At 39.8% G+C, this 23,395-nt stretch overlaps 1 protein-coding gene and 1 long non-coding RNA gene across 4 annotated transcripts in view; one reads left to right on the top strand and one right to left on the bottom strand.

Annotated features, from left to right (window-relative positions):
* Nucleotides 1–23,395, top strand: part of sema3c (sema domain, immunoglobulin domain (Ig), short basic domain, secreted, (semaphorin) 3C) — a 46,098-nt gene that overhangs the window by 16,775 nt on the left and 5,928 nt on the right. The window contains exons 1-14 of one of the 3 annotated variants that reach the window (XM_042403139.1): nt 1,856–1,971; nt 4,709–4,869; nt 5,556–5,618; nt 8,800–8,919; nt 11,937–12,027; nt 14,851–14,970; nt 15,104–15,246; nt 15,329–15,443; nt 16,062–16,131; nt 17,500–17,644; nt 19,593–19,815; nt 21,696–21,784; nt 22,598–22,639; nt 22,884–23,041. In XM_042403139.1, coding sequence (XP_042259073.1) covers nt 4,759–4,869; nt 5,556–5,618; nt 8,800–8,919; nt 11,937–12,027; nt 14,851–14,970; nt 15,104–15,246; nt 15,329–15,443; nt 16,062–16,131; nt 17,500–17,644; nt 19,593–19,815; nt 21,696–21,784; nt 22,598–22,639; nt 22,884–23,041 — 1,490 coding nt within the window. In that variant the 5' untranslated portion in view covers nt 1,856–1,971; nt 4,709–4,758. Of the gene's footprint in view, nt 1–1,855; nt 1,972–2,141; nt 2,224–4,708; nt 4,870–5,555; nt 5,619–8,799; nt 8,920–11,936; nt 12,028–14,850; nt 14,971–15,103; nt 15,247–15,328; nt 15,444–16,061; nt 16,132–17,499; nt 17,645–19,592; nt 19,816–21,695; nt 21,785–22,597; nt 22,640–22,883; nt 23,042–23,395 lie in introns of those variants that run through there. The other 2 variants (XM_042403140.1, XM_042403138.1) reach the window with 2 other exon arrangements.
* Nucleotides 6,095–14,836, bottom strand: LOC121890665. Its single transcript, XR_006093877.1, has 3 exons — nt 12,959–14,836; nt 11,444–11,563; nt 6,095–6,858 (listed from the first exon to the last, which is right to left on the bottom strand). It is a non-coding gene; the product is annotated as an uncharacterized LOC121890665 (long non-coding RNA).

Raw genomic sequence — 23,395 nt, 5'->3', positions numbered from 1 at the left:
GGGCCACCATGGGTCAAAGCTCAAAGTCAAAGGCAGGACACTGGGGACTGCTGTGAGGTCCACAGGGAGGTGTAAGGCCCACCTGCCCACATACATAATAGAAAACCCACCAACTGTCAAAGCTCAAGCCCTGCTTCCTCTCTTTTTCTTCAGTTTCTTTCTGTCTCCATCCATCTGCAGAGGGGACAGCAGTGCTCCAAACAAGGGCAAAGCAACAGAATAAGACATTTCATCACTCACATTACCTCATGTTTTCCCGGTTGTGCTATCAAGACATGTCATCCCTAAGACTGCGGATCCTCTTTTTTTTGCACAGAGCACAAGGCCTATTGTTCTAATATCTATTATCCTGTCCAACATCCACAGAATGCATCAATCTCCTCCCCGAAACCACACCATTCAAAACTAGCTGTTCAACGATGCCTGAGTAATGATGTTCAACACTTTGACACTCCTCCCTCGCGGGGAGTTGTGTGATCTCAACAATGAGAAATGCACATAAACTCCTGACTAATGAACCACATTTGGTCCTAAGGATTACATCATCGCATGGATGAAAACAAAAATCTCTCAGCTTTTGTTGTTTGTTTTTATAGATTGACATGTAATTTTGAAAATTGGTGAAAACTTTTGAAGTTGTGCTGCCAAAACTAAAAACTTGCCACTGAGGGAATGAACTCAAATGTTGGACTCAACACTAGTAGCAGCCTCAGTCTTCAAATACCTCATAGGAAGGTTATGAGCTGGCATTGATTCTGTAAACATTTGGTCCCAATGGAGATACTGAATCACCATGAAAAACCTTGACATTTGTTCAGAGCAGCCACCCCCCCCCCACCCCCCCTCTTCTCCTTGATAGAGCAGGTGCACCATCTGGCAAAGTGAACTTTTGATGTTGGTCTACAATGCTGTAGCAGTGCAGGCATGACTCATGTTTGTCTGAGATTGAAAGCAGAGCACCGAGAAGATACTAGATCCAATGGTATGTGGTCTCCAGAGGGTTTCGGCTTCTCTCACAGTGAATAAGCTGGATTTATGTGACACACCCCTGTTGTGTCCCATCATCCCAGCACCAGGCTTAACTGGCCTTCTACCCTCACAAGGGAACATGAAAGTCTCTTGTTTCCCCCTACTGAGAAAACAATACAAAGTTCACCATAGTATTAAACAGTTATTTTATCCCACACCACACCTCTCTGAACAATTTGATCACCTTGTGAAATGTTCTGAAGGGATGCAGTGAGAAGTAAGGGCTGAAAAGTTAATGAGGCAATTAACAGTAGGGGGATGTTAAAAGCCAGTGAACCTTGATTTCTAAGAGCTGAAATCACCAAACAAATTGGAAAAAAGAAACTTTGGCCATTAAAAACATTGATTAGTTCATTAAACACTGTGCACTCTGTAAGTTTAAAATGAGGAAATTCTAATCACTAACTGGTGTTGCCCATCAGTAGCCACAGCTTTTGGTTAATTTAACATTTGAAGATTAATTAATTTGCAGTTAATTTATATTTAATCATAAAGACATAAAACTTATAAATACTATCCTTTAAATAGCCATTAATATTACAGAGATTTTCTAGTGCAAAAAAATTAATCCTTAGCCTAAATTCCTTGATTATTTTCATTGCACATTGTAAAAATAACCCAGCTAAATTTTTATTCTTTTGTAAATAATATGCCTGACATATTCCAAAGTTGATTGTTGACATTGGAAATAGGTTTAACTAGCTAAAATTGCTGCCACTAGCTATCTAACGAGGTGTAGCAAAGTTAAAAAATTTTGTATAGCTTGTAGGTTTTCATAATCAGTTTAAAAAGTCCACTTGCTAGCTTTCTCCTGAGGTCTCAATTGCATTTCATGGTCACAGACTTTATGGTCCTCATGGGAAAGGCTCCTTAAGCCGTCTCGCATAGCAAACTCCTGCTGATAAAGACTGAGAGTTGCAGTTTAAAGCCCAGGAAAAGCCAGTAAGTGGTCATTAAGATTTTTTGTTAAAATAATGAAAAATGCATACAAGCTTTACATGTTTTTTCTAACTAGCTATAGCTAGCTTAGCTGTAGCTATTTAAGCTAGTTTCAATGACCCAAGAACAATGTCAGCCATATTGTTAATTAACCATTCAATCAAAACGTCACATGGCCCTCTTCCCTATACGCAACAGAGGACATGCTTCAGTGCCCATTAGACTGACTCCTCCTGTAGCAACTATAGGGCTCAGGTAAGCTAAAAAACTTAATATAGTGGCTTTGTATTTTGTAATTAAAAAAGAAAGCATAACAGCTCTATCGCCTTCTGCCTTTTTCACATGGCTTCAGCCTATACATAACGCTGTGGTTCTTTGGCTTCTGGCCACTGAAGCTTAACTCAACCACAGAGATTATTTCTGCCTGTGTCGGCTGTAATGTAAGATTGTAAAACTAAAACTCCAGTTTCAACCATCCATTGTAAACAGCTGTGTGTTTAATAACAGCTGCCACCTTTCCTGCTCCAGCTACAAAGCCTTTAAATTAAGATTTACCTCCAAGAGTAAAAATACGGCATAGTGTAGCGATCTAAAAGGTTTTCCTGAATCTCCTCCAAGCACGTATTTTGGAAAGATGTATAAAATTGATTTTTGTTGGCAGAATTCGGAGCACTGTGTGTTTTTAATTAACTGTTAGTGAGTCTTTCACCCTTGGTGGCTCACACCCTGGCAGAGCGATGCGTGTAACATCTTTAGCCTTTTCAGAGTTAGGATAATATTGCCTCTCCACTGAGCTCTCTGTGATGCTATCTGTGATGCTATCTCCTCGGCTTTGAAGCATGAGGCTGATGTGATCTCTCTGTTAGAAGTTTATTATTATTAAACATACATCTGCTTAACAGGACACCTTCACTTTTGATTTATTTTCTGGCAAGTCAGGTAAAACAGAGTTGTATTTGTGTTCATGGTCTTCATTAGTCTCCAGATGATGCTCTCATCTTGGATGATACAATGCTCAAGACATTAACCATATAAGGCAATTTACCTAAACATGGTGAATATAGAAAATGAAGAGTCGTGGGAAACTTGCTTGTTACTGAAGTGGTTAACTTGTCTTTATTTAAAGTTAAACACTCCAGGCTTTACATGGTGAACGTGCCAAACAACAGCCTGTGATCAGAGTGAGGGGTGGCACGGAAAAGCCACTTTCCTTCAAGATAAAAGGCCCCAGCCTCAAAAGCGTATTGCACACAATAATGAAAATGTGACTTTAGCCCAAGGCGTTGAAGCAAAGCACAGGCAACCTGTTTGTTGATTAGAGGAGCGAGTACAAAGAGAGCTCAGAGAGGGTCAATGGAGGGGAGGAAACGGAGGGTGTAGATCTACATTGCCCCCCCCCTACCTCCTGCTCTCAGCACTGATTGAAAAAGTGATAAATATGCATGAGTTTGGCTTCGACAGTGTAGGCCTTTGATGGTATGGTTGAGAGTTCTCTATCTCTGGAGCAAATAGGCTGAAAATAACTGTCTGAGAATGTTTACTTCGTGTGTGTGAACAATGTGCGCTTTTAATGAGTAGAAGAGCCTCTGTAGGAAGACTTTTTCATCCAGTATACTGTATCTTCACCAACACATTTGCTTCAGTCACAGTTTCTCTATAATTGACTGGATGAAAGTTAATTGAAACGGGAAGTGTTTTTTGGCAATAAATCAATGCAAGATCAATTTCAGGAGTCATTTATTCTGTGTTCATAAAGGCTCAGCACATGTACAATATAGAACAGTCTGATTTCATCTTGCAAAGAAGTAGCAAATTTGTATCATTTTATGAACTCTAACATGTAAAATTTATGTAGGAGCAATGAGAAAGTCACAGAGAAAATATGTTCTTGATCTAAAATGTTTCCAAATCCAGCCTCGGGTCTGTTTTTGAGATGTTTTTTCTATTATCTCTGACTTGTCATGGTCTTGGCCTTTGTTTTTTTTAATATTTTTTCTCTTAGTTAAAATTTATGATTCAGTCAAATTTTTGTAAATGTTTCCATTTGTTTTTTTCTGAAGGAATAAGAACTCTTGATTTAAATCAGTCAAACTGGCACACAAACTATATTTGATTTGAGAGACTTCACCACTAGTTGTTTCCTGTTTCCTGTTTAAACGAATGTACTGATTGATTGAAGTTTAATCACAGTTCACTCCCTTTGAACAACAGTAAGAAGAATATCGACTGGTTGCTGTTTTTTGCTTCTTTGGTCTCAAGCTTGATTTGGTTTCAAGTCTGTTTGGACTCGGTCTCAAACCCCATCTGGACTCACTCGTGACTCAGAATCGACCCGCATAGAGTCAAAACCAATGGAATTGTCTCAGACTTGACTAAGTCGTCCATATTGTTTGTGTTGTGTTTTACTAATACTGTAGAGGGATTCAAGATGACATCTGAACTCAACTGAACAAAAACAGAGACTTTTTAATGTTGCTTGCAATCTAATGTGCTACGTCTCATGAGATTTCTTCTTTTGAGATCTGAACTCGTGCGTGGAGACATAATTTGTCTTGTTTGGATCAGATTGAGATTAGTGTGGGTTTGCGTGTGGTTGTTTCTCTTGAGTTCAATTTTACAATTGGAGAGAATTTCTATCATCTCATGGAAAAGAAGTTTGTGTCTAATAGAAATAAGTGCTGATTTTCTCCCTCTATGGTGAAATGTTTTTCTTAGCCCTTTTTCTCTGCGTGTCTCTCAGACCTACAGGCCTCCCAGTCTTTTGAACACTACAGTCTGTCAGACAAGGCCATGGACTACAGGATCCTGCAGATGGACGAGGACCAGGACAGGATGTATGTGGGCTGCAAAGACCATGTCCTCTCCATGGACATCAATAACATCACCCATGGCACACTTAAGGTCAGCAGATGCTTACTATTGTTAACTTTTTGTTTTAAACAATGCTGGCAACTGGTATCTCTTCCCTCTGGCCCACCACAAAGAGGAAAATAAAGGTGTTAAATATAACAGGATGTAAGGCATTTAAAATTGCTGCAGTGGTATTATTATCATCTCTGCAATGGCATGCAAATTACTGTACATTTGCCATGATCAGAATAATTTTAGGGTTATTCAAAAGAGCCGTAAAAATGCTCGAGCTCTCTGATAACTGATTCTGTATGCAGTAAAGCAGTTATCTTCAGTGTAATTGACAGGCAGGAAGTGCATAAACAGATGGGAAAGCATTTAGGTTCCCCCAGGGAGTGCTACACCGCATCCATTTTTTCTGAGTAAATTGCTTGATATATTCATCGAGCTAGACCTTTAAGCACCTACATCTCCAGGGTTTGAAAACACATACATTTTCCACAGACTGCCTGTTATCATTGACAATGAAACTTTTATCGAAATTGAAATTTTTACATTTGTTTTCTTCGTTTTCCACAATGTTTTCCCTGATTTCTGTTTGTGTAAACAGGATATGATCAAAACTCAGCATGTCCATATTCACGTTAGATCTCTCTCAATCTGTCACTGGTGTTACTGGGCTCATTTCCCCATCCCCCATGTCACTAATTTGGCTCTTGTTCTGTTTTTACCACCAGGTGTTTTGGCCTGCATCTACGAGCAAAATAGAGGAATGCCAAATGGCAGGCAAAGACCCTACAGTAAGAACACTCAACCTTCAAAACACTTATACTGAATCTCTTGAAGCATTTCATAGTTAAACCAATGAGTAGTAATATATTAGAAAATATGTACATATCAATAGCTGTAAGTAGTGCCAATAATCATTTTGGAATGAAGCTGCTGATAGCATTTTGCATCAATAGTAAATACATTAAAATTTTAACATTTTCACACACAAAAGTGAATGGATTACCTAACATTCATCTTTAAAGCCACATTTAATGTAAAGGTGTATTATATACACACCTTCCTCTGCAATTTTAGCCTTCTTTTGTATATTTTTCCTCTTATTTGTGAGAGGTCTTCCTGTTTGTGATGTTTTGTGTGTTATGTCTGTTTTGTTACACTTCAGTGTTCTCTTCAAAGCAAGACTATATAACGAATGTAAAGAAGAAATCACTTATTTTTCTTTTTACAAATGAAACGTTGGATTCTCAAGCAACAAAACGCACCATTTCTCACTTTATTACGCTCAAGGGTTTTGCTTCCACAGCTTTATTTGCTCTGGAAAAACCAGTAGCATACAGTGGTTTTAGATTAATATTGCTGTAAAAACACACATTATGGAAACAGTTTGCTGACCTCTCTTGTGCTACTGTTAAAATAGCATAAACACTAATTTAGCATTTAGCATTTTAACATTATCCCAAGTCTCGCTTTAAAAATCAATTAAAGAGAAGCAAAAAAAAAAAAGTTAAAGTTAGTCAGAACGCCTCTGAAATAACAATTAGACCATGTGACATGAAATATGTTCAAGTCCAGCAGTAACAACAATAATGAAAGATGAAAACAAACCAGGAACATACTGGCAGAACATACTGGTATTTGTGCATTTTGGCTAAGTATGGCTGGTAGACCATAACCAGCTAACACACATCATCACCCATCTTAAAAGTTCATGTTATCTAAGTACTGTTGGAACCCCACAATAGTAGCTAATACTGCGGTAGTGCATTAGCTAATGGGGATGCTAATAAATTAACAAACTAACTGGTGAGAAAACCAAAAAACTACAGTCCTTGTACTAGATCTCGACTAAAGGTTCTGTCAGCAGTTCCCAAATCTTTCCCTCCACGTTGGTCTTGCAACGGAACTGTTGTCTCCTGGGATTTCCCTCTCCCATCTGTGAGCTTGTGTCAGGTCCAACCACATGTGTAGCAGGCAGCAGATGTCTACAGGGTCGCCGAACGGCCCGGAGTCCTCCTGGCATCGGCACAGCTTGTCAGGAAGAGAGTGAGGCGTGGGAGGAGGGCCACAGAGTGCGACAGAAAAACAAACCAGAATCAAAGCTTGCAAATGGGACACAACTCATTGACGCAAATATTTCATAACCCGGCCTCATTCTGAGCAGCACTTGTTAGCTGCAACATGAGTTAATGAAGACATACAGCAAGACCCGAGAATACTCCTCCGCCTCTGTTTTTCTCTAATTGGGTTGTTCTGAAATAAGTGCATGCACAGAATGAGCTTCTTACAGACACTGCAGTGCGGTATATTGGAGAAATAGAAAGAAAATTGTTTCGTTTTTAAAGAAGAAAACTTCCTGAAGTACTTTTTAAACCAATACAGCCAGTTTTTCCTACATTCTCCTCCATCTCTCCAGCCCCTGACAGCAGCTGGCATATAGAGCCAGGGTTTTGTACAACATGCTCTTGCAGAACTAGAGAAGAAGCTGTTTCCAGTCACAGAGTGATTTGCGCTGCTCTGAGTCACAGCCTGCCCGCTGCAGACAGGCTCCCACAAATATTTGGGTGAGCCATCTTTGTATGGAGCCACTCAATGGTACTTTCTGCCTCCTGTCATCCCTTTTCTTCCTTGCAGCCCTGCCAGTTTCCTAACTAAAAAAAATTCAGTTTCTCTTTCTGTCTTACTATATTTTCCTGTCTTCTCAGTCACTTTTTCCACCCGTCCCTCTCAGTTTCTTCTTCACCGCAGTATATTTCAGTTCCCATCTTTCTGTTATGGTTACCCTCCCCATCTGTATATATTAAGTTCCTCTTCTCCGATAGAATCTGTGGTAAAAACAGGGCTCCAGAGAGCAACCGCACATTGTTTGTGCCGGAGGGGTGGCACTGAAGGAGACGTATAGACCAACCAAGTTGATGCAGTCTGTTGGCTGCTCGCTCAAAAGGCTGATCACCACTTGAACTCGAGGCTGTGAGGCTGGATGCCGTATATCTGGCACAGTCATGAGGGCTGCATGTGTACGGATAGGAAACGCGAAAGGAAAATAAAATGCGGCCACATGTATATGTGGGTGTGTGAGGCTTGAAGGAGGGTGTGAGGAAGTACATGGGTGATAAAAGTGAGGAGAAAACAAGACAGACAGAGAGAGAAAGAGAGAAAGAGAGGGGAGAAGTAAATAACAGCGATGGGCGTGCACCGAGCGTGAGCTACAGCAGCTGCCATTCCTGCAGTCACGGCCAAGTTCCTGACGGCTCCCTGGATACGTGTTCTTCTCCTCCCCACTTCTTTCCTTCCACTGTTCATTTCTGTCCTTCTACTGCAAGATCAGGCCTAATTAGCCACAAAGTCCAGCACTCCTGCTGCTGCTGCCGGGGTTTTGGGAAGTGGAAGCAGAGATGGAGGGAACTCAGTAATCGGCCTTACCTATCACATACACCACTGACGCTCTTTTTCCACTGGCCTTAATACCAAACCTGTGAGCTGTGGGATCATTTGATTGTGCGGCATATGATTGAATAACCGTTTTAACAAGGGAGATAAGTTTGAATTACTCACTCATATGGAATAAGATACTTCAGGAGAGATAAACAGGTTCTGGATTTGGTATTTACCCTGGCTGTATACCAGGAAATAGAATCAGTCCACTGTTATGTCTGTTTTAGGCCATTGTGTCATAGCTTAATGCATAAAAAAAAAGATGAAAGCGATTATGATTTTTATGAGCTGTAATGAGCGCTGCAGAATGTATTGGAGCAGTATTGCCAACTGCTATTCTTTGCTTAATATTTTAAAAATACCCTGCAAACAAACTTATTGCTACTTTATGAGACATTTAAATGATGAAGTGTTCATATATTGTTAGAACTTAGTTATAACAAATTTTATTAGAATGTGTCCCAATTGCATTTTTATTCTTGTTTCTCAGCTACTGAACTTTTTACGTGTCTGTCTTTGTTTATCTGTGTTTTCCAGCACGGCTGTGGGAACTTCATCCGAGTGGTGCAGCCTTATAACAGAACTCATCTGTTCATGTGTGGCAGCGGAGCGTACAGTCCCGTCTGTGTGTACATCAACAGGGGCCGCAGACCAGAGGTGGGCACACGATGACAGATTCACTACACTAAAGAAACAAACTCTTGAGGTTATAAACAGTTTTTTTTTGAGACATTGGCCCGATGAACACCACAACAGTTACTATTGCTATATAAGTACTGAGAAGATATAAACCAAAATGTGTTCAGTAGATTATCCATTCTGATTGTGCACTAAAATACTGCAGCGGCTGTGGGTCAGGAGGTAGAGCGGGTTGTCCGCTAATCAGAGGGTTGGTGGTTCGATCCCTGGCTCCTCCAATCTTTGGCAAGGATGCTCGGTGTGTGAATGCGTGTGTGAGTGGGTGAGTGAGCATTAGAAACATTGTAAAGCGCTGTATTGCTCCTGATGAGCAGGTTGGCACCTTGCATAGCAGCCTCTGCCATCAGTGTATGTGTGTGTGTGTGTGAACTGGTGAATGATGGTGTTGTAAAGCGCTTTGAGTGGTTGGTAGACTAGAAAAGCACTATATAAATGCAGTCCATTTACTGCAGGCTACTGAAAATAAGACCATATTAATCCTACACTATAAGCACTCTCATTTGTGGATAAAATATATTTACATGGCATGGTTTATTGACAACAGGGCAATATATTAAAAAAATGCAATAATCAGACTTTGTCAGAACAATATAGTCCTGGACTTATTTTCATAGTATTGTACTCAGTGTTAACACAGACCACCAATCTTTGAAGACAGAGACACTGACATTAGAATAAGAACAAGAAAAGTTAGAATTGAAATTGTGTTTTGAGCCATTCAAGATAACTTTCTTTGTTTCCATAGGATGTGAAGGTGGTTTGGTAATGGCAGATTTTGTGAAGCTAAAAAGCAAAGTGAGCAAATGATGAATATGCAGTTGTACCTCTGTGGTTCTTTCAAAAATAAACCTGGTTAAATCAACTATGTTGCTTTTTGCTCACTGGGGGCAATTAGTTTTTTTACCCCTTTAAAACAGTGTTAGTGTTACCTGTTGATGTCACCCATGAGCTCAATAAAATCAAAGTAGTGGGAATACTGCCACCCAGAGCAAGTAAAAACAACTTATTTAAAGTGTGACAGATTAAGTAATCATAAAAATGCCTCAGGGGATGTGGGTGAGGAATATTTTTTCTTTGAAATCAGCTTTAACGTATAGCTGCAATAATGCCAAATATAATCTCTTTACACCACTTTCTGCTGGATGGAGTACAACATCTAAATCAAAATAACTCAGATCTGGAAATGTATAAACTGGATGACAACCAGTGCAAACAAAACTGCTAAAATTGCCATAATCTTGTCACAGTTTATCTTTTCCTTAAATTAAATTCATGTGCAGCATCAGATAGAGATCATTTCTAACAATAGCATGTTCTTTTACGGGTGTACCAATAATTCACAAGTGCCACCATATGGTAATAAGTTGTAAGAGACCCTATAGCATTTGTAAGCAAAGTTTTCTTGTAGTCACTTTGATGCAACATTAGAGGAGATGCTTAGAATAAAAGGTCAGGGATGGAGGGCCTTTTTCCTCTCTCATCTCCGGCCACAAAGCTCTGGAAGTGAGAACGGGGAAGCCCTCCAGGAGAAAAGTGCTCAGTAAGTGAACAACATTTAGCCACAGACCTGTCGACTGCTGCCAAACACTAATACGCAGAGAGAGAGAGCTCCCAACCGTTCTCTTTCCGCACTGCGGTGCTTTTTGTCATTGGGGTTTTTGTTTGAAAGGCAGACTGCTCTGTTTGCAACTTCTGAGCTCAAACATGTCAGTGTCTTGAAACAAGAGGTCTGTTAAGTATAACAAGCTGCTGTAGAGGGAAGTTGACAGCACGGGCTCACAGTGTGTACCTTTGCCCTGTGAACGTGCCCCAGACTATTGTGTTGTTTTGAAACTCAATAGGATAACTGCAACAGACAGTCTTGTTTTTGTGTTGTGTTTTGTGTCATACATTTCAACAGTGCTCCATAGAAGCATAGTGAATTGTGCAAGGCAATAAATGTCCATCTTACCAAGTCAATCGCTCTTTTATTCAGTCTTTAAATCTTTATAGGATGTGATGAAATTGCCTAGGAACATTTTTCAGTACAAACATTTGTCACTTATTCAAAGAAAACATTATTTTAAAGATCCCCCCCAGACATGTTTTAATGCTCAGTTTTGAATAATAATTTGTCTGATATGTGTGTTTTCACTGAAAGGTTCACTAAAGTAAACTTCTTACAGTGTACACATACTCTTACTTACTTAATGTATGTGCACTAGAGGTTTCAAGTTCCCACATCACACTTTTTGAAGTTGCAGATATTCAACTGTGGTCGGCTTCCAAAATAGTTCTGATGTCACAAAATCAGGCTTGTAGAAACTGACATTTATGGTAAGAGCAGAAATTTTCACCTTCAGCAGATGAATCTGAAGACAACCTTTTAGTATCAAACTCTGCAGATAACATAATTCTGCTCAGTGAAAGTCAAACATCCAAGATTCAATGCAACATCAATTTGTTAAGGTGGATACATGTTTTGCAGTGTAGAGGTACCTACCAGATGGAGTCAGTCCACCTCAACCTCTGGGTGAACAGACAGTTTCCTGGAAAAATACTCTTTGACTAACGTCACTTGCATCCTCTTTGAAGAGAGCAACATCACCACCATGTGCTAGACCTGAATAGGATGTGACAGGAAACTATAATTTACTCAGGTTGCTGTAAAAGGCACTTGAACCGTCCAGTTCGCCACAAGGAGGGGGATGAAACTTGGCAGTCTGTCCACCTGAGATGGAAAGATGGCTATCCAACACATTAGTGGGGAAATTCCTCCTCTCCTCCCAAATGGAATGTTCTTTTACTGTCCCACATGGGCCAGTTAAGGTAGACCAGGCCAGGACCAATTCTATGCTTCTTTAAGACCAAAACGAATAGAAACCCGAGCAGGGCTACCTTAGGGACATTTGGAACACTCATTGGTGCATTTTTATTGTGGTATATAATATAAAACTGTCTCTAAAATCTCTGACTTCCTCTTTTCTCTATGACAGGAACAAGTATTTCACATTGACTCGAGGACCGAATCTGGAAAAGGGAGGTGCTCCTTCAACCCTCAAGTGAATACTGTTTCCGTCATGCTCAGTAGGTGCCTCCTAACTCATCTTACTTGACATCTGCCTCTTGAAAACTCTGAAAATGTAAAATAGTTGAACTGAAATTAATGTAGAAATTAAGAAATCAGTATATGTGGTACATCTAAAGAAGAAAATTATCTTTCTGCTATGATAGCATCCCTACATTGGTGTTGTCCAGGCGCTGTGAATTGTTGCTGGTACTGTAATTTGATTGGTCCAATACATGTGAGGCAGGGGACTAAAGTAGTTATTTATATGATATCAGTTCCAACAGACAGAGGCAGTTAATGCTAGCTAGACTCCCTCCTTTCTATAACGTGGGACAAACACAACGAGTGTGCAGGAGCTGCCAATGACTCAGCAAGCGTTGAAAAAACATTAATGAAAAGAGACATCGATTGGGAATCAGTGTTGACATTAGCAAACTGGGTTACAAAGTTTCCATTTTGCAAGTGGATAGCTAGCCTAAAAGATGAGCTAGGTAGCCTAACATGCTAGCTTTCACTTTCCAAGTGAAATACAAACTGAACAGCAAGATATGTCCTGATGTTGAATGTTATAAAGAGACAGACATCGCTAAAGTTACACACCACTATATTGGCGTCTTTTTTTCTAAACTAGGCAATTGCATCACTGTTGTATGTATGTACAGTACATCCAGTGAACATATCATCAACATCATATCATTATAGTTTAACCCCTTAACATTCTGATGGCTTATCCGCAGGCCGTCACACTGTACACAAGTAAACAAATTTGCTATGTACACAACTCCTATCTCTAAGTGGGTTCTCATGCAACACATCTTTGGAAAGCTAAGATTCTTGTGATTTGATTGATGCAAACCATTTCAAGATACAGTCACAAGAGCAGGTACAATCAATGCCTCTCAGGCCACCGACAAACAAACAAACAATAAAAAAATTCGTGCTACTCACCTATGAAGCCTCATATTACTCCACTGACTGATACCACTTCAACGAAAATGGTCTTGTTACATTGGCAAAGGTCCAGTCTTTCCAATTCAGTAAAATATTTAGTCCAAAACACATTATTACATCAATAAATATCCATGAACAAGTGTTGCATCATTTCAAATTAGCCAGCAGATGCCCTAACCTTCCACATATTTTCCCGTCATAACTTGTGTTAGCATGTAAACATTAGCCACATCTTGGTATCAAAATGACGGCTGCGCTCTGACCTTTTGATTGACACCTCACTTGACCCAATCGGAGCTTCCATGTCCTGTCCACAGCCTACAATATCCAACAAGAGTCCACGTTGAAAGGAGGTGCCTGCCCCTCTTCTTTCGTGTAAAGACTGGGCCCTATTCTATCGAAGACTGGCATTTCGAATAGCCAATGAAAATCCGAAAATGCAGCTTTAGTGGTTTCTGTAAAGCCACAACATGGAACTTATGTAAATTTAAATAGTTTGCTGGGTGTTACTTTTTATATGAACTGTTTACCACTGTAGCGCTTGATTTGGCTCTTTTATATGCACAAAGTTTAGTTCAACAGGGGAACAAAGCACTGTAGTGTGGTTATGCTTCAGTTACTCTGCAGCAGGGGTCATTTGGTGTCTCTAAATTGCCTCTTTCTGGAAGATGCCTTGAAATACCCTCAGAAAAACGTGTAAAATATTCATTTTCTGTGGTATTGTTATTAAATTTGAATTTGGGCTAGGTAAGGTTCCGTGCTTTGGACCAATTGTGTTTTCCAACTAATAAGTCTCAGCTTTAGGTCATCTGCAGGCATCTATTTGCAAAAAAATATTCAGGCGGAAATAAAAACCTTATACTTCAGTGTGTTCAAACACACTATTACTCAATGCCAGTAGCACTCACAGTGATTCTGACTGTTGGGGAAACAACTTCAGAGTATTAACTTTCAAAAGAGACCAAAACCATGCATGTACTCCTAATGGTTCAAAAACAGGTTTCAATTTACTTTAGGCATGCCTTGGATAGGCATTTTAAGCTAATTTTACAGGAATTTAAAGGAAGGTTATGTAAGGAGAATTCCAGTGCGACTTTAATACACATAAAACACACACCACCAGAGGCTATAAGCCCTTGAGGTCACACTGCCTCTCCCTTTGATCTCTGATTGGTTTAGGGGTGTTGGGTTGCCGTTGACATGGCTGTGGGCAACACATTGCACCCTCAGCTCTGCTTTCTGACACCTGAGCATGGCCATGTCAGCAGCAGCTTTGCCAACTAGTGAGTGCCTTCAGAGATGCCCAGGAGGGGATCAGAGAGGAAAGTGGGAAAGAAATAGAGTGGAAGTCAAAGTTCATGGTATTGAAGCAGTGATGCAGCACTCCGAGCTTCTCCGATTAAAGAGGACAGTCAGGTAATTTCTGGGCTAGATAAAATCTGTGCTGCATCTCCCCATCCTCATGTATTATGCCCTCTGTGGCTGTCAGAGTGCTGTCGACACTCGCTCCTTAGCAAGCCAGCCTGGATGCGGGCCATGTAACCTTAATCCTCTCCCAACTTACCCCACATTCTGCAAAACACATGGTCTGGAACTGATGGAATGATTAAGTGAGACTGAAGGAATGATAAAAAGGATAAAACAGCAGGACACACACAGACTATAAAGCTGTAAACATATATGGTCTTTTTTATTTATAGAACAATTATCAGTCATGGAATCAATTGTCGCAGTAGTCATCTGATCTTGTCTGGTGTGTGAGGATGCATCAGTATATCCGTTGTTTTCCAGACGTACTGTAGACTGCTGCCTGTTTTTCATGGTTTGTAAAATTTGTTGGCATATTGACTTTGCTGTGTGTGTGTGTGTGTGTGTGTGTGTTCCTCCAGACCAGGAGCTCTTCTCAGGCATGTACATTGACTTCATGGGGACAGATGCTGCCATCTTCAGGAGCCTCACCAAGAGAAATGCAGTGCGGACTGACCAGCACAACTCCAAGTGGCTTAGTGGTGAGTAGGAACACATTGTATGAAGATTTTGAATGTATATTTATATTTATTAATGTACACAAATCATATGTTTTTTTCATTTATGTATTAACTTGTAGATGTAAATTGTAAAAGAATCCTTTCTTTCATCCAGAGCCTATCTTTATTGACGCCCACCTGATACCAGATGGAACAGATCCCAATGATGCCAAATTGTATTTTTTCTTCCGTGAGAGGCTAACAGATAACAGCGGAAACACTAAAAATATCCACACCATGGTGGCCAGAGTGTGTCCAGTAAGTGCCCTTCTTTTAGCCTGATAAATCAATAAAGTACATTTTATGGTTTCAAGTTCCTATGAGCAGTTTTTGTCTGCAGAGTGACATCGGAGGACAGCGGAGTCTGGTGAACAAGTGGACCACCTTCCTCAAGGCCAGGATGGTGTGTTCAGTTCTGGAGGAAGACGGCACTGAAACGCACTTTGATGAACTGGGTGAGTCAAACGAAAGACACACACACACTTTAATTCATACACTCTGCTATGGTGGTGTTTTTGCATGTTCTATATTTATTCTATTTGTTGAGTGACTTCCAAGCTGTATTTTATTTTCACAGCCCATGAAACAAGTTTAGAACAAACGTAATATTTAAAAAATATGCAGCCAAAAACCAGAGACCATCCTAATTCCCGAAAGCTTGCTCTTTTTCTTCCATGGTTTCATGGGATTGCTTTCTCCACAAACAAGCCGAAGAACTTCCTTTGTTTAGCCTGGATTAGGACTGAAGGCCTTTATCAATTTTCATAACAGTTTTCTGTTGCTTTTAGTAACATTGTATTCCTTCACGAACATATTATTCCGGTGCTTTCATAGCCTGAGCTTTGAAAACTACAAACATCAGCTCTAGACATGTTAGACCTGCTTTTCCATTCAGGTCATCAGACCAATCCATCTGTCAACATCTGCATTTATTAATTCATCACTTTTTTGGCAATCTTCCCTGCAGGGATAAGGTGATAAGGGACATAGGGAATTTGTTGAAGGTTTTACACACCTATCTCTATACATATGGGCATTTGTCTATGTATGCACATATGTGTTTCCCCTTACAGAAAGTGTGTTTTTGCTGGAAACCGATCAGCCCAAGGGTCTGTTGGTGTTTGGAGTCTTCACATCCACAAGGTAAGACCAAAAACGACGAGGCCAACAGTAACATTCCTGAAGGCCTCAGTGGTTATGTTAATCGCTGACTGGATATCAGCAGGAGGTGACGTGTCTGTCAAAGGGCCTGTTACATAGAGATGTCATGTGTCATGTTGCAGAACAGCTTATTCAGATGATGAACTATCAATTACAGCATCCTGTTGGTTTCAACATATGGCCTTCATTTTGATGTTCTTTCCTTACGTTTGCAAGCAAAGTGCATCACTTTGCTCTCTTTGCAAGTGAAAATTTTGAAGTACATGCTGATACAAAATATGCATTACGTGATATGTATTGATGGATATGTTCCACCAACAGAGTAATGGTACACAGCAGGATTTCTGAGTGCAAAGAGAATTTCATTATGGCATTTTTCAGATGGATGAACCTGAGCCCTGTTTTTCAGGTTTCAGAGAAAGATATGTCATCTTTCTCCTTCCATTTTATCCTAAAACCCAAATGGTGCACAATGAATACAGACAGATAAGCAGATAAAATCTACTACATATGTGACATTGCAGTCTTTGTCACTGCTAACTATGATAAATATAATTATGATGCTCATATAAAGCTGTTATAACTCCCCTAATTTATCAAATCTCAGATAATCTTATTTGAGCAAATCTTAGTATTTTAAGAATCAAAATGATAATAAACATCATTCAACATCGTGATCTTTGACATAACAAATTACGGAAAGAAAAGTTTACCACACTGTGTGTAAACATCTGTGGTAACAGAAGAAAACCAGATTGAATAAATTGATTAAACCACACTCATTCAGTAGAACGTCACCGCCGGCTGGATTGCATGGCAAATTTGGAGGTTTAAAGAAATGGTCACTTGATCCATCTGTTTTGATCTCTAATTGAGTCCAGCTGCTTAACCCAGGATGACACTGCCACAGGCCCTTGATCCACTTGTTACGTGAGGATCATAGAAAGGCTACAGTAGTATATCCCAGCTCAAAGAACACAGTCAAACCAAACAAGTCCTTGAGGTCTCTAAGCTCAATATTATTCCCATCTCAACACTGTGTTTCTTCCTCCCTCTCAACTTTGCACAATATGCTTCTGTTCCTCTTTTCAATAAAGCTCTTTTATGTGTTTCAGTAGTGTGGTTTTAAATTACTGTGCCAAACCACATCAGATCATTTAGGGGGGGATAGGTGAGCTGTCCCCACTGGGGTGTGACAGCAGTTCCACCCAGACTGTATGACTCGCACATCCTCAGAAACAGCAATCTCAATAAACAACTGCAGAATACTTTAGCTGGGTGGGTCTCTCGGGTGTGAGTGCAGGTTTCCACTGTTGTATTTCATTGACAGTATGCATCTCATTTCCTCAGCTCCGTGTTTAAAGGCTCAGCAGTGTGTGTGTACAACATGGCCGACATCCTCACCGTCTTCAACGGGCCCTTTGCTCACAGAGAGGGACCCAACTTTCAGTGGGTGGCGTTTCAGGGGCGCATCCCTTATCCAAGGCCTGGAACTGTAAGTTCACATTTAGGTCATTCATTAATTTATTCATTGGTTATTTCAGTGCATGATTCCAAAGCAAAATTTCATATAAAATATACATCTTAACCTTGAGGCCTTACACATTTCAGGTCTGAAAAGGAGCAGGGAGAAGGATAATCTTGTATTACTTGCTGCTTTCTTAAAAAGTGAATAAACAACATCAATGTTTTAACAATATTTTGCAATAGAAATATGACACACTCACACAACAGAAGTAAATTTATACACAATCAATGGCAGTCAGCGCAATATAAATATTACTCATAAGTTCATATTGCCTAAATATTTAACAAAATATTTTCTTAAATAAACTGAAAAATATTTGAAAACCTTAAGTGATTTCAAAAAACATTCTAGTTAGACTCCACATGATGAAAGACACATCTGTGTTCAGTAAATAATCTGTTATAGCTCCAAAACAAAGTATTTAATTCTACAAAACCTTTCATTTCCACACAGACTGACTGAATATATAAGAGTAAATTAGGAATAAATGAACAGTACACATATTTGAAGTATCCTAAAATCTTACATGTACTCTGTTTTGTTCAAAACGGCAATGTTCTTTGACATTTTATATAACTTATATGAGATTTATCAAAAGCCCTATTATTATTCCTCAGAAGTAGTTTAATGATGACTGTCAAGGAAATAATTTTGACCATAAACGTTTAAACTTAAAGTTTGACCTTTATATTTACAACATCATCAGTAAATATTAAATATTTCATCTGCAAATAGAATAAACTGCAGTAAGTAAGAAACTGCACAAACTGATGTAATAAATGAATAAATAAAATCATTAAAGGCCCCAATGTAGACCCTTGTGGGACTCCACATTTAACTTTAATACATTCAGATTCATCATCAGCACACTGTACATGTTGCTGTCCAGCCCAACTGCACAAGAAAAACAACAGTATAGGTCTAAAATTCAGGCTAGCTAAAATGGCATATAGTTAGTTTATGCCATCTAGCGGCCATGGTGATTATGACCCGGGGGAGTGAAGCAGTTCAGATGACATTAATACAAAGTGACTTGATAAGATGATTTTGCCTTGTTAGGAGGATGTGGGTTGAGTGGATGGCTAGATAGTTAAATGGCAAAATGTGGACTTTGCTGCAGGAGACCACTGTTCACTTCCTATTTCCAACCACAAGTGTAATGTTTCCAACCGCAAGTCAGGACATTTTTTTAAAAACCATACTGTTGTGGTGTTTACTGTTGCCATGACTACAAAGGTTGTGTCATTGTAAGGCAGTGGTTCTCAAACTTTTTCACTTCAAGGACCCCTAAACTGACAAAAATTAGACCACAGACCCCCATTGGCTAAGATTTTGTCCAAGGGTCCCCCATCTGATAAGATTTTTGCTTTTAGATGTGAAAGTGTATGAAACCCATAACCAAAATAGTCATACATTCTGTCATTGTGTTACTTATGGATGGAGTTATATTGAAAATAAATTATTGCCCTTTTTGCTTGGGACCCCATAGAACCCCATCATGGACCCCTTGGGGACCCCAGATCCCACTTTGAGAACCACTGCTTTAAGGAAGAATAAAACACTTTTCAAGCGATCATTTTAACCCAAACCGTGATCTTTCCCTAACCCTTACCAAGTGTTTTGTGTGCCTAAACCTAACCAGACCTTAACTACAATGTTGTAACATCATAAAACATAAATATTTTGTGACAGTCTTAAAAAGCGGCACATTAGGTCCAATAGGTCGTTCTGGAGTGCATCACTACGGCCACTAGATGGCGTAAACATAACGATAGGTCATGTTTGCCGAATATTTGGCCTATACTGTTGTTTAATTTTGAGGATGTGTTGTGCTGTCTATTATCTAAATAACTACTTGACCATATCCCTTATTAATAAATACATTTTTCACACTTTTTTACCTGTTGTTCTCCAGTGCCCTGGTGGAGCTTTCACACCTGACATCCAGACAACCAAAGAGTTCCCAGATGACGTGGTGACCTTCGTACGGAACCATCCTGTCATGTTCAACCCCATATACCCAGTGGGGAGGAGACCTCTGGTGGTTCGTACCAACGCAGACTACAAATACACATCAGTGGCTGTGGACCAGGTCATGGCTGCAGACGGCAACTACCAAGTGCTCTTCCTGGGCACAGGTATGAATGTTCACAGATTCTGCAGTTTTTAGTAGAGCACAAATAGGATTCTTTATGCCTGTCTGCTTTATAAAGCAGTTGCATTGCACATTTCATGTGCTGTGCATATCATAGTTTTCTGACCACAAAGACAGCTTGACTGTATGTGTTAAAATCACATCAAAGCACAAAATCATGCAAAAGTCAAAACACAGAAGTATCCACATTAGTCTTAAATTTCATGTGATTCCAAAAAATAGTTGTTCCAAGAATTTCTTTCAAATCAAGTGATTATCAGGTGGTTATCGTCATACTAAGGAAGCAATCTGCAGTACTATATTTCAAGATATTTCTATTTCCCCCAGAACAAGTTTAGTTTGGTCGCAGAACAAAAGTGCAGACCTAATTTTCCTGCAAAAAAATGTGTCTGAAATGTGTCAGCTGTTTACATGCTCTTTTCCTCAAGCTATTAATATGAGTGTGCACCCCTGATGGAATAAAACAGTCAGATTTTCCTCATTGCTTTGGCACTGACTGCTCCCTCTGCAGTTTTAATATCAGAAGAACATACAAGGATAGAAGTTGTTATCATTGTGTATTTAATTCTGCAATTTGCAGAAAATTCAAAAACAGTGGCATTAGAAAGTGCTATTCCAGTGTCTAATTCTCAAAATGAATGAATTAATACCTGCATCATGGCTTCAGGGCATTATCAGTCCTTTCTTAAGACTGTGTTACCACCACAGTCACCACAATCCTATAAACAGGCAGCTAAAATACATGCAAAAACAAAGACTGATAAGGTCTATCTATTTTGGGAGTTGCCACCGTCATGTTTCGTAAGTATATGATTGTTGACTGGAGTCCCATTGCCAGAGCTGGTTATCAGATAAACAGATAACAAAGGGGATAGTACACTGTTGGTGTGGTAGCTGATTTAGGAACACAGATGTGACAATATAACTGTATAGCATGTAGCATAAATTATGCCATAAGTAGGTCAAAGTCAACGTGACACGGCAAAGTTCTTGAAAAGAGGACTTTGAGCTTTTATGGTCTTATGTTCTTTAATCTGGTAAAATAACCTGCTGGTGATATAATTTTCCTTGCCTTTGCAATTTTTTCTTTTTTTTCTAATCAAATGCCAATCTTGACATCAGCAATTTCAAGATGTTATCACATTTTAGAAAAGCATTATCTCAACTTATGTTTTTAAAAAGAGATTAAATGATTGACAGCATTACACCTGTATCTGGATATGCCTATAGTCTTTACACAACGTTTAAACAGAATAATATATGTGCACACATTACCGAGTGTGCATTCGTACTGGTGCTTGTCCACGTGTGCACATGTTTGCATTCAGCAAGCAGCCCTGGGATTCTCTCTCACAGCTGCTTGTGTTTATCAGGCAGCCTCTCTGTTCTGTTTCTCCTGCCTGGATTCTTGAAGAGAAGCCAGTGCTGTCTGGCCGTAGCCGGGGCCTGAGACAGTGCTTTGTTCCAAGGATGAGGGAGACGCTCTTATCAGGCATTTCCAGGAGCTGTTACTGTAACTCCTTCCTCCCGCTTTGTTGCTCCAACTCTCGGGACAAAGCAGCCTTATTGATAGTGGTAGTGTTGCATTTTGCCCTTTTCGTGGCCCTTGTCCTCCCTTGTGTGGGTTTTAATAGCCTCCATTCCTGCTCCTGCCATTGCTAATTTTGCTATGGAGACTGGTCATGGCTATCATGCTTAATTCAAAAGCAAACACTGGCAATGGACTTTAAGTTTGTTTTTTTATCGCTGACGGCACACATCTCTGGGCAGTCTTTGTCGAGTGTGTGCAGCCATATTTGTTTCATATGGTTGTTAAATGTATGTCTGGTTATAACTCATGACATGTCTCCTTTCTGCCCCCAGACAAAGGTACAATACAGAAGGTGATTGTGCTGCCAACCAATCATTCCTTGCATGAAGATCTGATCCTGGAGGAGCTGGAAGTGTTTAAGGTCTGCTGTCTGTATTTCTCCCCCTTTTTTTTTTTTCTTCTCTCACTTTCATCCCTTTTCTTTCTACCAAATCAAAGGCAGGGAGGAGGAGGAGGGTGCACTTGGCCACAACACAAAGACCAGGGGCAGACAGACAAAGACAGGGTGGCATTTAGGAGATGGATGGTCTGCAGTGTAGTGCAATGTAAAGTGATGGGAAACATGCTAACATCAACAAGAGTCTGGTTGTTGCCCCATGTTGAACCTTTGCACCCACGGTTTTATCTTGGCCTGCTGATGTAGCTTGAATCACTAAAAGTGCGATAACCTGTAATCAGGTGTAAAAGCCTCTGATCTTTCACTGCAGCTGAAGTATAGCACTCAGCAGACAGATGCTTTCTCTGTTTTGTTGCACCTTATCAGACTTTTTTCTTTATTCAAAAAGTCTGATAAGCTGCTCATTAGGGTAATACCACAACATTTTGGGAACCCCTCTTGCCGAGAGTTAGATTAAAAGATTGATACCACTAAATACAACATGTTTCTTTTACACTTTGTTTTTTGTACAAATGAATCAGCAGAGATATAATGTTTTAATTAGTGACCTTTAGAGGTGCTGGTAGGAAGATTTTGTTACCTTTAGCTAGCTGTTTCCAGTCCTTGTACACTTCATATTTACCATGCAAACATGAACATGGTACTGATTTTCTCATCTTACTCTTGACAAGGAGGCAAATAAGCAGATATCCCAAAACTACAGTATTCTTTTCCATTTTTGATAGAGTTAATTGTGTAAAAGCTCTGAACTTACTACTTGTATGTACTATTTTCCAGAACAAAGCTCCTGTTACAAACTTGAGAATATCCTCAAAAAAAGTAAGTTTCCTCTAACCTTGTTTTTTTCCACACATTAAGTACAATTTTATTGTTTTAATATGGTATTCATTGTCTGTGGCTACTATGTAATGCATGAAACTGAAATCTCCTGTGCATAATAAGCCTCCCAAAGGCAAGGAAATAATAAGCCATAATTGTTTCGGTGCTCTGCCTCATTTTCCTGTCAGCCAGCCACTTATTAAGACAAACAGGGTGGCTGACATTTGAACTGTTTACTTTACAGCAACAGCTGTACGTCAGCTCCGAGTTCGGGGTCTCGCAGGTCTCCCTGCACCGTTGTCAAGCTTACGGCTCGGCTTGCGCTGACTGCTGCCTCGCCAGAGACCCTTACTGTGCCTGGGATGGGCTCAGTTGCTCCCGCTTCTATCCTACTGGCAAAAGGTACACAAAGGTTTGAAATTTTAGGGTTCATAACTGAGGTGTTTTGCTAGTATTCAGTGTCTTTAAATTCCACGTTAATAAGTATTTAGAGTCCAGCAAGAATTTTTCTTTTGGGAGTGTGGTAATGGTTCTGCAAGCGCTTTTAAGCTCTAAAGCAAATTTTTCAGTGTTAGTAAGTGCTGACAGTTGTTGATTACGGAGCCCATGCATGGGGACAGCTGGTCAAAACTTTCACAAGTGTTAAATAAACATTTGCATAGTGGAAATGTTTGAATAGTTTCCCATAGATTTGCATTGAATTTTGCCAAATTTGACATGAAAATCTAGAGGTTTTAGTGTTGCAGTAGACAACCA

The sequence above is a fragment of the Thunnus maccoyii genome, chromosome 23, assembly GCF_910596095.1.
Source record: "Thunnus maccoyii chromosome 23, fThuMac1.1, whole genome shotgun sequence".
Classification (NCBI taxonomy): domain Eukaryota; kingdom Metazoa; phylum Chordata; class Actinopteri; order Scombriformes; family Scombridae; genus Thunnus; species Thunnus maccoyii.
The sequence above is the reverse complement of the archived record's forward strand: the minus strand, read 5'-3'. Positions and strand labels throughout refer to the sequence as shown.